Below are 16,524 nucleotides of genomic sequence, written 5' to 3'. Positions count from 1 at the left end.
CACGGTGTGGGGTGACTCCCCCTGCGATGCCACGGTGTGGGGGGACTCTCCCTGCTCTGCCCAGTGTTTTCTTCTCGAAGTCCGAGGACACGATTGTTCCTGCTTCCTCTGTGCACCATCCTGCCCCATCCCTGTTCATCTCTTCATTTGTATTGCTCATGGCTGCTTATGTTCTAGCTGCCAACCCACCCTCGGTGCTGAGTTCACCACATCACTTCACGTTGCAGAGCAGGCTGTTACAAATCCACTGTTACGGGAAGGCCACCCCATCCTCTGCCTCTCTCCCCCACCGGCTCCCCTCTCCCCCATCTATCACTTCTATTCCCTGGTCCCTGCTCACCTGCCGACCCCCGCAGAGCAGTCCCTTCACGTACCTGCCCCTCCCAACGTGCCCTGCCCCTCGCGGGCAGAATCTGACAGCACGGGGCCTGGCACAGGGCGAGGGTTCCAGGGGCATTCAGTGAAGGAATGAACAGACCGGCTGAGGCTGTGAAGCCCAGGGTCACAAAGCCAGACTGAGCCCCTCACCCTGGGCACTGCGCACACCTGTGTGTGTTTGGCTTCCCCACTGAGCAGCTGGCAGATGCACAGAACTCAGTCCCAGAGCCAAAGGGGACAAAGGTGAAGGCTCCCAGGCTGGGCAGCTTGGGCTGGCACCCTCTGGTCCTTCCCATGCAGCCCACCCAGCAGCTGGGGCTCCCACAGAGACGCAGGGCCCAGGGCCAGGTGGCTGCAGACTGCCCGGAGCATGCTTCCAGAGCAAGAGCCTCAGCCTTCCACGATGCCACTCTGCCGCCTCCTCACCGCCTTCACCAGCCTCCTGGGGCAGGCAGCTACCATGCTGAAGGAAGCTGCTTCTCCCAATGAGGCTGTCCACGCATCAACATCAGGCAGAGGCGCACTCACTGATCATAGACATTTACAGACCTCTCAGCTGCCGAGGCCCCTCAGAGAAGGTTCCTGACTTCATGGAGGTGCCACACTCTGCTCTCATAAAATTAACTGCTTTTTCTACTTAGAAAAACGACTCTGCCAACTGCCGTCCCACTGTGTCTGAGCAGCTTGCTTACTTTAAAATTAAAAACAACAACGGTCCCAGCTCCTGGCGGGTGGTGGAGTTTCCAACCTCACGAGGCATTCCCACTTCTGGTGGGCACTTCCTGGGCGCTGGCAGAGCACAGTCGATCCCGTGTGGGCGGCCTCCTCTCAGCCAAGCCCAGGGTGAGGGCAGTGGGGCTCCAAGGAGGGGAAGCTGGCGAGGATGAGGGCCGGCGGGGATAGGGCGGCCTGCAGGGGGTTGGCAGTTGGACCCCCGGTCCCCTGGGAAGCCAAACTGAGAGGTTTAGACTCGGGGGGTAAAATGGATAAATGAAGATTTTCTGGGATAGCTGATTTTCTAATTTCACAGTGCCGTGCTTATTAATCAGCAAAAGATCCCAGTAATGCCGACATCACCCCCAGCTGGTCAGAACGGGCACAGGACATGGGTCAGTTCTGGTTTAAGGCTCCATCCATGAACACCTGGGCTGGGTTCCATCTGCTAGGCCAGGCCCTGTTGGCAGCTCCAGGCCTCAGCACGACCCTCATCTATCTGGTCTCTCCTGGAACCGAGATGAAGTGGGGCAGCAGGACCTCCCTGGCTCCTCCCAAGGCCCTCGGAAGGAGCAGGGATGCTTGGAGCCACTGACGAGCACAGAGCTGGGGAACAAAAGGCTGCCAGCTGTGTAGAGCACTGCCCTGGGGACCTAGGACCGTCCCTTTAGTTGAGAGACGAGGGCCTCGAGAAGGCAGAGTGGTGAAGCGTGGCTGACCCCAGCCGGCTGGTGCAGAGTCTGTCTGGTTCCCACTGCTGGGGTCTTCCTTGCTGCACCCAGAGCCCTCTGCTGGGTGAATACTGGGCAGAAGGACTTCCCAGTCAGCACCTCGGAGAACACTGGGCATCACCCCGTGAAGGGGCCAACAGTCCACAGGGTGCTCCGGACGCCTCACAGAGGAACATGTGGGGTGGGTCAGGGGCTGGACACTAGTCCACAGGGAATCCCACATCTAGAGCACGGGGCCGAGCAGGGTATGCCTCTGATGAGTGGGGTGCAAGGAGGGCTCTCCCACTAAGTTGCCAGGGACAAGCTTAGTGAGGTTAAACAGTGTGTCCTCAGTCACACAACTCCCAGTGGCCTGGCTGGAAGGGACCCCAGGCTGTGATTTCTTGCCCAGCCCTGTCCCTAAAGCATCACAGTCCAGGTGCTATGAAGAGGGTTCCAGGGACCAGAGGTCACGTGCCGCACCCTGCAGGGGTTGCGCTGCTGAGGGGCACGCTGGCCCAGGGGAGGTTCTGCGGGGAGCTTGTCACACAGTCACATCAAATAACTCATAACTTGGGCAGCATTTCCACTGCCATGACCACATGACCACTGTCAGGCTCGTCTTCTCAGCTAGACGAGCTTTCAACCAGCGGGAGGTCAGCGGCGAAACGCAGGCAGCGCTTCTCAAAACTCTTCCACAAATAACCCTGTGAACTAAAATTTAATAAACCTCTCTCCTAGTAGAAAATCAAACTCGGGTTCTTTTGAAAGGGCATTTACTTACTTGAAAATCTTTTTCTTCTAGTATTTCCTTCCTCCATCTCACGAGAAAAGCAGCGCACACGTACAAGTGGAAATGAGAAAAGCCCTCTGGTTCAGACTAAAAGAGAAAAAATAACCGAGAGAGAAATTGTAAAGTGTGATCCACGAACATCACTGCAAGGTTATCTGCGACAGTCAGGGTTTATCTAGTCAGGGTTCAGAGAAAACCAAAGCTTGTGTTGACGTACTTTTACTTAATGCCTTAATTTCAAAATTGTCAGCTCATTAAACAAACACCATTTTCTCTTTAAGTACCAGCAGGCTGATAAGCAGCAAGTGAATAGCAGACCAAGTTTCCGGCAGCCTCAGAGGCGGTTGTTCACTCTCCTCTCTTGCACAGACAATAGCCAAAAAGCATGAGAGACAAATTCAACGTGCGCTGGTGCCGTGCCAGGCACAGAGTCTGCTCCTCACAACGGCATGTGAGGGAGGCCTCCTCCCACTCCACAGATGAGGAAACAAGACTGAGCCCAGGACCACAACCTGGTCCGGGTCTCCCTGCGAAACGAACAGGGAAGGGATGCTGATCGCAAGCCACCGATGTGGAAGGATACGGCTTACACCCCTCAAATCACCACCCATGTCTCTCTCTCCTCACTGTCATTCAAACGTGCCTCCCCTGCTCCCCCTTCTTGAGGGAGCTACCCCTTACTCATCCCGGAAACCCAGGACCACTGTCAGCTCCCAGAGCCCCTCCCATACTGAGGCTCGGGGCTTGCACACCTTGGGGCTGTGGCATTAGTTTAAGCACACACGGTCAACTGCAAAGACTGAGGGTTCCCAAAACTCCAGTTCTTGCAGTACCACCTTCACTTTCCTGCCTTGCCCATGCAGCATCTGTAGGACTGCCGTCAATGGTTCAGCAAGTAAACAAATCAAACGCATGGTGCATTTGATGGTGATGTGCTATGGAGAAAACAAGGCAAAGACTGGGACGAGGAATAGCAAGGGGCTTTGTCTGTGAAGGGGGGGACGCGACTTCAGTAAAATGGTCACCTAAGGTGACAGATGAGCAAACATTCAGAGAGTGAAAAGGCATTTATTAAGATTACTTTCTTCACTGAGATGGAATTTCGCTCTGTCGCCCAGGCTGAAGGGTAGTAGCATCATCTCGGCTCACTGCAACCTCTGCCTCCCGGGTTCAAGCAATGTTCCTGTCTCAGCCTCCTGAATAGCTGGGATTACAGCTGCACGCCACCACGCCAGACTAATTTTTGTATTTTTAGTAGTGGGGTTTCACCATGTTGGCCAGACTGGTCTTGAACTCCTGATCTCAGGTGATCCACTCGCCTCAGCTTCCCAAAGTGCTGGGATCACAGGTGTGAGCCACTGCCCCTGGCCAGAAAAGGCATTTAGACACACGGCAGAGAAACATTCCAGGTAAAAGCTACAGGAAGCACAGAGACCCTGTGGTTAGAGGCTGCCTGGCACGTTCCAGAAACAGCGAGGAGACCAGCACAGCTACCGCAGAGCGAGGCGAGCAAAGGCAAGCGACGGCAGGCATGTGTGGGGTACAGATCCTCCGGGCTCTGAGCAAGGAACACAGGCTTCAGAAGCATCCCTCCGACTGTCACGCTGACAACGGATGGGGAGATGCAGAACCAGGAGAACCAGGAGGCAGGTTAGGGGACCACGGTAGTCAGAATTCAAGAAGGGCTAGTGACTCGGGCCAAGGGGGAGCAGGGAAGCTTGTGGGAAGACCAACTCGAGATGTATTTTGAAGGTTTTACAGAAAAAATACACCAATGCGTATGAGAGATCCAGGGTAGGAGAGAAAGGAACCAACGGCCACTCTGACAATTTGAGCCTCCACAACTGGAAGGGTGAAGTTGCCAGTTCCTAAGATGGGGAAAGGTTTGTGGAAAAGGCTGGAGGAGACGGTGTTTTGGTGGGAAGGCCGTGAGTTGTTCTGTGGAACTACCAAGTTTAAGATACTTGGGGATCCAGGTGGCGATGAAAGGGGGTACACGGACACAAAAGACCAGAGAGTGACCAGTGATTCGGGACAGAAATAAACACCAAGGACTAAACCACCCACAGGAATGACCAGCAAGCTGGTGCCAGACCAGAGAACATGAAGAGGGTGCATATTTTAGAGTTCTTGGATAGAGTGCCCTGCGTACGTCCACTAAATAAAGTTCATCAACAGCGTTGGTTCACGTTTCCTATAAATCCTGTGGTTTGTTTTTTTTTTTTTTTTTCCGTCTACTTATAATCTATCAATAACTGACAGGTATGCTTCAAAACTCCCATTATGAGAGTGAGTTTATGTCTTTCTCCTTATGGTTCTACCAATCTTTGCGTTCTGCGTTTGGAAGTTATGTTATCAGGAGCATACGAATTCAAAATTGTTTTCTCTTCCTGGTGTACTGAACAGTATAAATACTTATGACCTCTAACCTCACACAGGGCTTTTGCTCTGAAGTCTCTAGTGGGGAGGAAGGAGTCTAACTGACTACAACTACGTATCAGTTTTTGTCGGGTAATGTATTTTAAACAGCTCTCCTGAGGTATAACTGTTATATAATAAATTTTACATATTTCAGGCCGGGCGCGGTCACTCACACCTGTAATTCCAGCACTTTGGGAAGCCGAGGCGGGTGGATCACAAGGTCAGGAGATTGAGACCATCCTGGCTAACACGGTGAAATCCCGACTTTACTAAAAATACAAAAAATTAGCCTGGTGTGGTGGCGAGCGCCTGTAGTCCCAGCTACTTGGGAGGCTGAGGCAGGAGAATGGCGTGAACCCGGGAGGCGGAGCTTGCAGTGAGCCGAGATGGCGCCACTGCACTCCAGCCTGGGCGGCAGAGTGAGACTCCGTCTCATTTAAAAAAAAACAAACAAAAAAAACTTTACATACTTCAAGTTTACAATTTGATATGTTTTGATATATGCATACACCTGGGTAAACACCGTCACAACCCAGGTAGTGGGCATATCTATGGCTCCAAAGGTTTCTTTGTGCCCATTTGTAAATCCTCCCTTCAAGCCCTCCCAGTCCCAATCACTGACTTCCTTGTGTCACTACACATTAGCTTACATTTCCAACACTTTCAAATAAAGCGAATCCTATAATACACATTTGGTTTTGGTCTAGCTTTTCCACACAGGGTGATTACCTTAGATTCACCCGTGACGTTGCACATACCAATCACTCATTTCTATCAACACTAAGCAGCACCCACTGCATGGATATACCACAGTTTGTTCATCCATTCATCTGCTGAAGGACTGAATTGTTTCTAGTTTGGAGCTACTATGCAGAGAGATGTCATGAACATTTGTGTACTCATCTCTGAATGGACATAGGCTTTCATTTTGCTTGGAAAAATACTTAGGAGTAGGACAGCTGGATCATATGGTAGGAGTATGTTTACCTTTTGAAAAACCTGCCACTAGTTTTGATATAAATATTTTATCAAATACATGCTTTGCAAATGTTTTCTCCCCGTGCCTTCTCTTTTCATCCTCTTAACAGTGACTTTTGAAGATCATGGGTTTTTTGTTATTGTTGTTGTTTTTGAGACAGAGTCTCGCTTTGTCACCCAGGCTGGAGTGCAGTGGTAGGATCTTGGCTCACTGCAACCTCTGCCTCCCAGGTTCACGCCATTCTCCTGCCTCAGCCTCCCAAAGAGCTGGGACTAGAGGCACCCACCACCACACCCGGCTAATTTTTTGTATTTTTAGTAGAGATGGGGTTTCACCATGTCAGCCAGGATAGTCTCGATCTCCTGACCGTGATCCACTGCTTTGGCCTCCCAAAGTGTTGGGATTACAGGCGTGAGCCACCGCTCCTGGCCAGATCATGGGTTTCAAATTTTGATGAGGTTCAACCTAGTACTTTGTTATTTTACAGATCATGCTGTTGGTGTCTTATCTAAAAAAATCATTGCCTAACTCAAGGGCACAAAGGTTTTCTTCTGGAAGGTTTATAGTTTTAAATTTTACTTTAGATCTATACTCCATTTTGAGTTAATTTTTGTATATGGTAAAAGGTATGGAAGTTCCTTTGTTGTTTGTTCTGAGATGGAGTTTCATTCTTGTTGCCCAGGTTGTAGTGCAATGGCATGATCTTGGTTCACTGCAACCTCTGCCTCCCGGGTTTAAGCGATTCTCCTGCCTCAGCCTCCTGAGTAGCTGGGATTATAGGCGTGCGCCACCATGCCTGACTAATTTGGTTTTTTTTTTTTTTTTTTTTTGAGACGGAGTCTCGCTCTGTCGCCCAGGCTAGAGTGCAGTGGCCGGATCTCAGCTCACTGCAAGCTCCGCCTCCCGGGTTCACGCCATTCTCCTGCCTCAGCTTCCCGAGTAGCTGGGACTACAGGCGCCCGCCACCTCACCCGGCTGGTTTTTTGTATTTTTTAGTACAGACGGGGTTTCACTGTGTTAGCCAGGATGGTCTCGATCTGCTGACCTCGTGATCTGCCCGTCTTGGCCTCCCAAACTGCTGGGATTACAGGCTTGAGCCACCGTGCCCGGCCAATTTGGTATTTTTAATAGAGATGGGGTTTCTCCATGTTGGTCAGGCTGGTCTCGAACTCCTGACCTCAGGTGATCTGCCCACCTCGGCCTCCCAAAGTGCTGGGATTACAGGTGTGAGCCACCGTGACCGGCCTGGAAGTTCATCTGTATGCACATGAATATCCGACTGTTCCAGCAATTTGTTGAAAAGACTAAACTTCAGCTAATGCTAGCCCTTCCTTATGTCTTCTTCTTTTTCAAGGCCGTTTTGGCTATTTCAAATCTTCTGCATATCTGTGTAAAATTTAGAACCTGTTTTGTCAATTTTTACAGAAAAGTTTGCTGGGATTTCTGACTCATGACCATAGTATAGCTTTTAATCCGTCTTCTGACTTATGACCATGATATAGCTCTTCATTTAATCAGATCTTTCTCTTTACCCGTGTTTGATGGTTTTCTCAGTACAGGTCTAATATTCTGTTTTTAGATGTTCCCCAACAAGTTCATATTTTTGATGATATTGAAAATAGGGTCCTGAAAATCTTCATTTCTGTTGGTAGTTGTTGTAGTCCCCCCAATTTTTATTTCCTTATATTTCTCTTATACCTAGCACAGCACTGGGTTCTTAAACTCCAGCCACGCTTTCTAACCAAAGAGCTTGGTCCCTGCTGGCTGTGACTCCTGACGCATTCAGGTTAATTCACATGCTCTCATTTAGAAGTTTCCAGCTGTTCTACTTTTTCTATCATTTGTCTTTCTTGCCTACATGTGGACTAACCTACTTCCCTCTACATTCTAATGCCCCAACCCCAATTAATCTGGAAGTTACTGAATTGTTTCTATTATTTTAATAGGCCCTCTACAAATTTTAACATGTATATTTAACTTAATGGTCTAAAATGAATTATCTTTATTCTCCTCCCAAACAATACAAAAAAGTAATATTTTAATTCTAGTCATATCATCACAGCAGCACCACACACTGACCTAATCTTCCCTAGCTATGTACCCGTGCTTTCCAGGATTTCAGTTCTATTGTGATTTTTTTTTTTTTTTTTTTTTTTGGTTTGTTTTGTTTTTTTGAGATGGAGTCTCGCTCTGTTGCCAGAATGGAATGCAGCGACACAATCTCGGCTCACAGCAACCTCCTCCTCCCGGGTTCAAGCAATTCTCCTGCCTCAGCCTCCTGAGTAGCTGGGACTACAGACATGCACCACAACGCCCGGCTAATGTTTCCATTTTTAGTAGAGACAAGGTTTCACCATGTTGGCCAGGATGGTCTCAATCTCTTAACCCCACGATCCACCCGCCTCGGCCTCCCAAAATTATAAATGGAGATCTTCTTTTTGTTCTTTTATACATCAATGTTTGTTTAGAGTTTTTCATGACTTTACCTATTTTTTTTTTCTCATTATTTCTTCTTGCACCTAGACTTTTCTTTGGAAATTATTATCCTTCTTGAAATTCAACCTTTAGAAGCTCCTTTAATGAGAGGGTCTTTTGGTTGTAAACCCTCTCAGATTTCATTTGTCTAAAAATGTCTTTATTCTCATTCTTGAAAGATAGTTTGCTGGATATACAATTCTAAGTTGACTATTATTTTAAAAGATGATACTGCATTATCTTCTAGCCTCCACTACTGAATGTTATCCATCTATTTGTCATTTCTTCATAAGCAATCTAACTTTTCTCTCTGACTGCTTGTGAATACTTTCTTTGTCTTGGACATTTTGCAGTTTCCTTGTGATATTTATTCTGCTAGAGATATTGGTCTTTCTGAATCTGGAGAATAAGTAGTTTTCATCAGTTTTGGAAACAGTCATCCATTATCTTCTATCAAACATCCATCTGTACCCATTCTCTTTATTTTCTCAGAACTCTGATCAGATAGAGTTGGGGTCTCTTCATTCTATCCTTCGTTTCCTTTAGCCTCTCTTTTTATATCTTCTATCTCTTCGTCTTTCTGGGAGAAGTACTTTCCTTAAATCTTTCTTCTATTTCATTAATAATCTCTTCAACTGTGTCACAATTTGTTTCACTTATCTATTACGTTTGAACCTTGGTTATTTCTTCAGACTTGCCTTGTAAATTGATAGTTACTCCTCCTTCTTTCATTCAATATCTTTGTATTATTTAAAATGTACAAGCTTATTTTTATAGTGCATCTCAGATAATTCTAAAATCTCTGCAGATCTCTTTCTGCAGTCTGTTTTCACTGCTGATTCTTGCTCCTGGTGGCCCCCTTCCTTGACTTCTCCTGTCATTATGCTCCTTAGAATGTACACCTGTTGGAATTCTTTGAGGCTTTTCTTTTTTGGGTGGGGGGACTGTATTTGCTTCTCTAGAGCCTGAAAGCATCGTTATCCCAGACTACACTAAACCAAATTTTTAGCTTGCCATTTTTTAGGTCAAATAAGTAACATGAACTGAGGTTCCCAATCCATGTGAATGTAGGATTGTAGGTGGAAATTCTGAGGAGGGGGAGGGTTCTTTCTTCCTCCTTTAACCTGGCCAAGGCTAAGAAAGGCAAACACAAGCATCTGTTTAGTCTCTGAAAAAAACAATCCCCAGGTTTTGACTCCTGCCAGTGGCTCATTAAAATCAACTGGCAGATACCCCTGGGTAAAGACCAGCTTTGATGCTGCTCCCCTCACTCTCTAGATTTGTATTTTCTCGAGATTTCTGGTCTCTGATAGTCTCACCTTTGTGGTTATGTTTTTTAAAAACACACCAGCATTATTTGGTGTATTCACACAAAAAGAAGGGCCTTTTGCACATCACATTCACCACACCACCAGAAAGGGAAGGCTCTGCCCTATTATTTTTTTTTTTAAATCCACTCATTTCAAGAACCTTAAATATATTACTACTGTGGCTTTGTAGTATAGGTTTGATGTGCTAGTTTTTTTATGATATTGTTGACAAAAAGAGTCAAACTCTGTAAAATATTTAAAGAGATTTATTCTGAGTCAAATATGAGTGACCACGGCCGATGACACAGACCTCAGGAGGTTCTCAGAACATGTGCCCAAGGGGGTCAGGGTGCAGCTTGATTTTACACATTTTAGGGATGCATGAGACATCAATCAAATACATTTAAGAAACACACTGGTTTGGTCCACAAAGGCAGGACAACTGAAAGGCAGCAGGGGCAGCAGCGGTCGGGAGGTTGTGCCCAGGCGATAGGTAAATTTATACATGTTCTAGTTGACAATTGGTTGAGTTTGTCTAAAGACCTAGGATCATAGAAAGGAAATGTCCAGGTTAAGATAAAAGACTGTGGAGATGAAGGTTCTTTTGAAGTCTTATAGTGGCTGCCCTTACAGACAATAGAGAGAAATGTTTCCTATTGAAACTTTTCTTTTCTTTTTTTTTAAAGAGTCTTTCTCTGTCACCCAGGCTGGAGCGCAATGGCGTGATCTCAGCTCACTGCAACCTCCGCCTCCTGGGTTCAAGCAATTCTCTTGCCTCAGCCTCCGGAGTAGCTGGGATTACGGGCTCATGCCATCATGCCCATCTAATTTTTGTATTTTCAGTAGAGATGGGGTTTCATCATGTTGGTCAGGCTGGTCTTGAACTCCTGATCTCAGGTGATCTGCGCACCTCAGCCTCCCAAAGTGCTGGAGTTACAGGTGTGAGCCACTGCGCCATCTACTGAATCTTTAAAAGGTGCTAGACTCAATTTCTTTAGGATTGGGAGGGCCTGGAAGAAAAAAATCCAGCTATCTTAATAGAGATTCTTTTTTGTTTTGTTTTGTTTTTTGAGACAGAGTCTCAGTCTGTCGCCCAGGCTGGAGTGCAGTGGCGCAATCTCAGCTCGCTGCAACCTCTCTGCCTCCTGGGCTCAAGCGATTCTCCTGCCTCAGCTTCCCAAGTAGCTGGGACTACAGGTGCCCACCACCACACCTGGCTCATTTTTTATATTTTTAGCAGAGACGGGGTTTCACCATATTGGCCAGGCTGATCTCAAACTCTTGACCTCGTGATCCACCTGCCTCTGCCTCCCAAAGTGCTGGGATTACAGGCGTGAGAAACAGTGCTGGCCAAGATTCTTTACAGATGCAAATTTTTCCCCCACAAAGGACAGATTTACCATTTCAAAATATGGCAAAGAAACATGTTTTGGGGTAAAATACTTTGACTTTCTTTTGTCATATAATGTTATGCCAGAATCAGGCTGGAAAGTAAGTCATGATATATAGGGTTAATTAAAACCCATCTGATGAGAATTTTTGTATGGTTTGTAGGGCCTGACTCTCCAGACCCCTTAGACAGGAATTTGGGCAAGATAAAAAAAAAAAAAAAAATCAGAGCTTAGTCCTCAATATCCATTAAAATATATAGAGCCATTAAAATGTCACATACTTGTGCTGGAATTAAAATCGACCAAATATTTAAACTGAGTTTAAATGCCACTGGGGCCCCTGTATCCCATTATCTGGGCATGTCCGCCCTCTCTGCGCTGTAACTAGGACACCCTTTCTAATTCAGCAGGCTCCTATCATGTCACCATTTTATCTTTAAATACCCATTGCCTTCAGGATAAAGTAGAAGTGAGCCAGAGCAGACCGGACATCCGGTCTCTACCCACCCCGCACCTAGTGTTCCAACCCTCTGCAGCCTTGGCTCTCTTAGGCACTCTGCTACCCCGGGAGGGGATGCTCCTTGTTTGTTCTCCTAGATAAACCCTTTCACTCTTCAGGATCTTCCCCCTTTCTCCCAGGCAGGGGGCTGTCTCCACCCCTTCTTCCCAGGAGCCCTGGCCATGTCTCCGCGTGGCACGTGCCACACCGTCACGGTCCAGTGTGTCCCGTGTGTCAGCTTTCCCCCATGACCCCTTCTTCATTATAATCCCAGCCCCAAGCCTAAGAGTGGGAATGGAAACTGAATGGAATTACACACACACCCCAATCCACGACCTTGGGTTACCAGGAGCCTGGGGAAAGGGACAGGCCAGGTGCATGGAAGCCCGGCACTGAGAATGTACCTAGAGAAATGTACCTCTTTCTGGGGTGGGGGTGAGGGTGAGGGCTAGCGGGGGGGGGGGGGGGGGGGGAGAAGAAACGTGGATCTTTCCTTTTAAATACCTTAGGTGACTTGAACAAACAAAAACCTTCAGGTGTGTAAGGCCCTGAGCAATGCATGAGTGGTAATTAGCATTGCAAATACTGAGAGGGAAAAGGTCTCGGGAGTGCTCTGGCATATTCCAGAATGATGGGTTCTCCCAGGAATTCTGTTTACACTCTGAATTTGCTTAAAAGCCTTTTATTTAACCAGGGAGTGCAAAGGTCAGCCTCTGGCCAGTGGTAGGACCCACTCCTACTCGGAATTAGTAAGGCTGGACTGTAAATTCTGCTGCTCATAAGATGTCTCCAGCCCAGGAGCGGAACTTAGGAGAGGCCACGCTTTCATGGAAACAGAGCACTGGGGAGAAACAGAGCTTTACGGCATCACTTAAGGGGATTATTTGTCTTGGATGACTTGGTAAATTGCATTAAAACAGTAATTTAATAAATAAAAAATGCATATCATCTATGGAAAATGGGCTTCTGCTTTAATGAAGCATAATCCAGACAATAAATATCACCCAGCACTCAGTGGGTAAACACGGAGGTGAGAGCAGTGGCCGCAGGCCAGCCCTGGGCACCCGGCCTTGGCCTGAGCCCACTCAGGACTGGGGCTCCATCCCCTTCACTGGGAGGCACACACCTGGGGTGGGTCAAGCAGAAGGAGGCTGTGACTTGGAGAAGCCCCCGGGGCTGGTGGATCAGTACTGGCTGACTCACAGGGAGGTGCAGCCCACAAGGCCACTTCTGGCATCCCCCACCCCCAGGCCACCAGGCCTGTCCTGCAAATCAAGATCTCCCCTTCCTCGCAGGCTCCGGGCTAGTTTGGGGAAGTAAAGGAGGGAGCCTGAGACTGGGAAAGGATCCTCAGTGATGAACCTTCAGCAGATACTCAGGACTGTTCTGCAGCAAAGGCAGGTGGGGGACGGGGGGGCCGGAAACGGTTTCCTCCCTCTGCCTTGAAACAAAGGTCTTGAGCTGGTCACCTGTGAAACCATAAGCTCTCCCTTCTTCTCCCAGCAGAAAGCCAAAAAGACCAGATGAGGAAATACCATCATGTGTGTGGAATATTCTGGATTGGGGGTGGGGTGTTCAGCTACCCTGCCACCAGCAAACAACCAGGCGAGTTCTGGACGTCACCCGAGCAAGGACAGCTGTCTGCCAGGTGCAATGGGTGTGACGTAGTGGGCGAAGTGTCAGTGAGCGGATCCTAACAGTCGGAGGCTCCCTGTCTCCCGTCAAGGAAGATGAAGCCCCCAGTTCCCCTCAAGGCATTTGAGGCCCATCCACCTAACCCAGTGCCCCCACTCTGTCCCGTGACCCTCCATACTGGACCCCACTGCTGGGCCTGTTCCTGCTGGCACCGGTCTGCTACAGCCCCAGCACTTGAGAAAAAGCCCCACACACAATCAAACCCTGGAACCAGCTGGCTTTGGAAACCAAGCATGTCCCGTCCGAGGACAGAGGATGCTGGGGAAACTGCTCCTTTCCTCCTGGGGCCTTGGCTTCCTTGCCCCACAGGCAAGGGTGAGGCAGCTGGGCACTGCACTGGGAAACTCCCACAGGTCTCGGACCCAGCCCAGGTCTGGAAAGACGGAGAAGCTGGAAGGATGTCCCCCGCCTGACCAGGGCAGTGACAGGCTCTAGAAGCCCGCCCAGCATCCAGCAGTCCTGGTGAAGCAACGCCCCAAGCCTGTCCCTGCTTCCTCTCTCTGGTTGGGGGTAGGGGGGCACCTCCAGTCTTCCTCACACTGCCAGTCTGCAGAGGAAACACTCAGGTGTCATTTAACGAGTGAGTCAGGAATATTTCTTTTAGGATTCTGACGAATGACGAATATGGTTCTGATTAATACAACAAAAGAACACTTCGGCAATTTTTATTTCAGATCATTTCAATATTACCCTCTCTTAATCACTAATGAAGGAAACAGCAGCTTTGATTGACGACTTGACAATAAGTCTGCCGGGGCCACACTGAAGCACAATGCCCAAGGACTCCTGGGAGTGCCATGCAAATCGGGCATGTTTCCACACTTTGCAATGGAAGAGAAATATGGTTCTTTTAAGCAGATCCTGGCAAGCTCACAGACTGTCTTACAGAAGCCCAAAGCTAATTTAACCGAGGCTCTAACTGCCTAATCAGAGACCAGGCGATCACTCTGAGGCCCGCCATTGGCAGAGTAGTGCTCTGCTTTGAAGAAGGAAGCCTGCAGCAAGCGGAGGAGGGGCACACCTCACCCCTTGTATTAGTCCGTTTTCACACGTGGTTGATAGAGACATACCTGACACTGTGCAATTTATTTTAAAAAATATGTTTAATTGGATTTACGGTTCCACATGGCTGGGGAGCCCTTACAATCATGGCAGAAGGCAAAGAGAAGCAAGTCACGTCTTACGTAGATGTTGGCAGGCCAAAAAATGAGAGCGCTTGTGCAGGGGAATGCCTCTTTTTAAAACGAGCAGATTGCATAAGACTTATTCACTCTCATGAGAACAGCACGGGAAAGACCGGCCTCCATGATTCTGTTACCTCCCACCAGGTCCCTCCCACAACACGTGGGCGTTCAAGATGAGATATGGGTGGCGGCACAGCCAAACCATCACCCCGTTCCCCGAGGCCTCACCCCTGCGCACCAGGGCTTCATCCCTCCTCCCCAGGCCTCACCCCTGCACCCCACAGCCTTACTCCTGTGCTCTGAGGCCTTACCCCTACGCCCCAAGGCCTCATTCCTGTTCCCCAGGCCTCACCCCTGCACTCCATGGCCTCACTCCTGGGTCCTGAGGCCTCACCCTTGCATTCCACAGCCTCACTCCTGTGCCTTGAGCCCTCACCCCTGTGTGGCACTGTGTGAAGTACTAAGAACAAGCCAGGACCGGCCTGCAGCTGCAGGGATGGGCCAGGCAGGGGCCCTGGAAGCCACTCAGCTGGGTTTCAGCCCCTACAGTTTTCACTGCAACACTGCCCTTGACCTGCAATCTCGGCTCTGTCAGCATCTACCCACTGTCAGGCCTGCAGCCCAGTCCACACAGCCCCAGGCCACCCCACCTCGTTTCTCTGGTGCTCGAGGCCCGTGTCAAACACGGGGGCTGGAAGGGCTCTGAAGGTCAGCACATTGCACCTCTCTCTGTGGATGAGAGAACAGCAGCGAGCCAGAGTGCCTGGGTGAGGTGCCCCGGAGGGTGGTGTGGAGGGCAGAATGGGCCACGTGAGACCTGGCAGAGCCACCCTGATGTCTTCTAACTTTAGAAAGCAGGGACGAGGCCGGGTGCAGTGGCTCACGCCTATAACCCCAGCACGTGGGGAGGCTGAGGCGGGTGGACCACCCGAGGTCAGGAGTTTAAGACCAGCCTGACCAACATAGAGAAACCCCATCTCTAATAAAAATACAAAATTAGCTGGGCATGGTGGCGCATGCCCATAATCCCAGCTACTCAGGAGGCTGAGGCAGGAGAAATGCTTGAACCTGGGAGGCGGAGGCTGCAGTAAGCTGAGATAGCACCACTGCACTCCAGCCTGGGCAACAAGAGGGAAACTCTGTCACAAAAAAAAAAAAAAGGGAAAAGAAAAAAGCAAGCAAGTAAGCAGGGACGAGGCTGCTCACTGTCTTTGCCTCTGCTCATGCCTTGCAGCAGGCCAAACCATTCTTGCCCGCCCCTAAACCCAACTCTCCCTGGCTCCTGCACCCCCAGGCTCTCTTGCCTTCCTGAAAACCCTCCAAACTCCCTCCCAGGTGTCTTATCTGGTAATGAGAACAGACAGTGCCTTGGCCAGGCCATTCCCTCTGGTTAAGGCTTTTCCTCCCAGCTGCCGTCTAAGGCTCTGAAGAGCAGGGTCTGCACTGCCACACGGGGACACCCAGCACAGCACAGAGTAAGCGCTCAGGACTCCTGGCTTTCTGAGGTGGAACTTTCACCTCTGCAGTAGCCCTGGCATTGGGACGCCTGTCAGTGTCTGAGTAAAGAGGGGTTTTCCCTGGAGCAGACCCACTGGCTAGGATGGGAAATTCATCTTCAGGAGCCCCTGCAGTCAGGGTTTGGGGTTACTGTGTGCAAGCTCGCTAAGTCAAGGGCAGCACCTGACTGCACCCTATGCCTGCAGGCTTCCCAGAGACCCTGGCTCTTGTCCTCACAGGAGGTCCCAGTCGGAGCTCAGAGCACAGCTGTTTGCCAGAGACACTGTGCCACTAATGGCTGCACAACTCCCTGGGGTCCCCATCTCAGCCCAACGAGGGAAGGACTGTCAGCAAAGGTAACGGGCAACAGGGAGGAACCTGCAGACTCCAAGCCACCCGTGACGCGAGTCATCTGACCGGTCCGCAGGGCGGCCTGATACACGGAGTCGGGGGGATGCCTCACTGGCCCTTCCCCGGG

At 49.4% G+C, this 16,524-nt stretch overlaps 1 protein-coding gene and 1 pseudogene across 1 annotated transcript in view; one reads left to right on the top strand and one right to left on the bottom strand.

Annotated features, from left to right (window-relative positions):
- TBC1D22A (TBC1 domain family member 22A) overlaps window positions 1-16,524 on the bottom strand; it is a 509,073-nt gene that overhangs the window by 50,931 nt on the left and 441,618 nt on the right. The window contains 1 exon segment of the mRNA XM_031934660.1: window positions 2,587-2,682. Coding sequence (XP_031790520.1) covers window positions 2,587-2,682 — 96 coding nt within the window.
- LOC116418546 lies at window positions 749-1,225 on the top strand (annotated as a pseudogene).

The sequence above is a fragment of the Piliocolobus tephrosceles genome, chromosome 19, assembly GCF_002776525.5.
Source record: "Piliocolobus tephrosceles isolate RC106 chromosome 19, ASM277652v3, whole genome shotgun sequence".
NCBI lineage: Eukaryota > Metazoa > Chordata > Mammalia > Primates > Cercopithecidae > Piliocolobus > Piliocolobus tephrosceles.
Note: the sequence above shows the minus strand (reverse complement) of the source record. Positions and strands in the feature narration are given on the sequence as shown.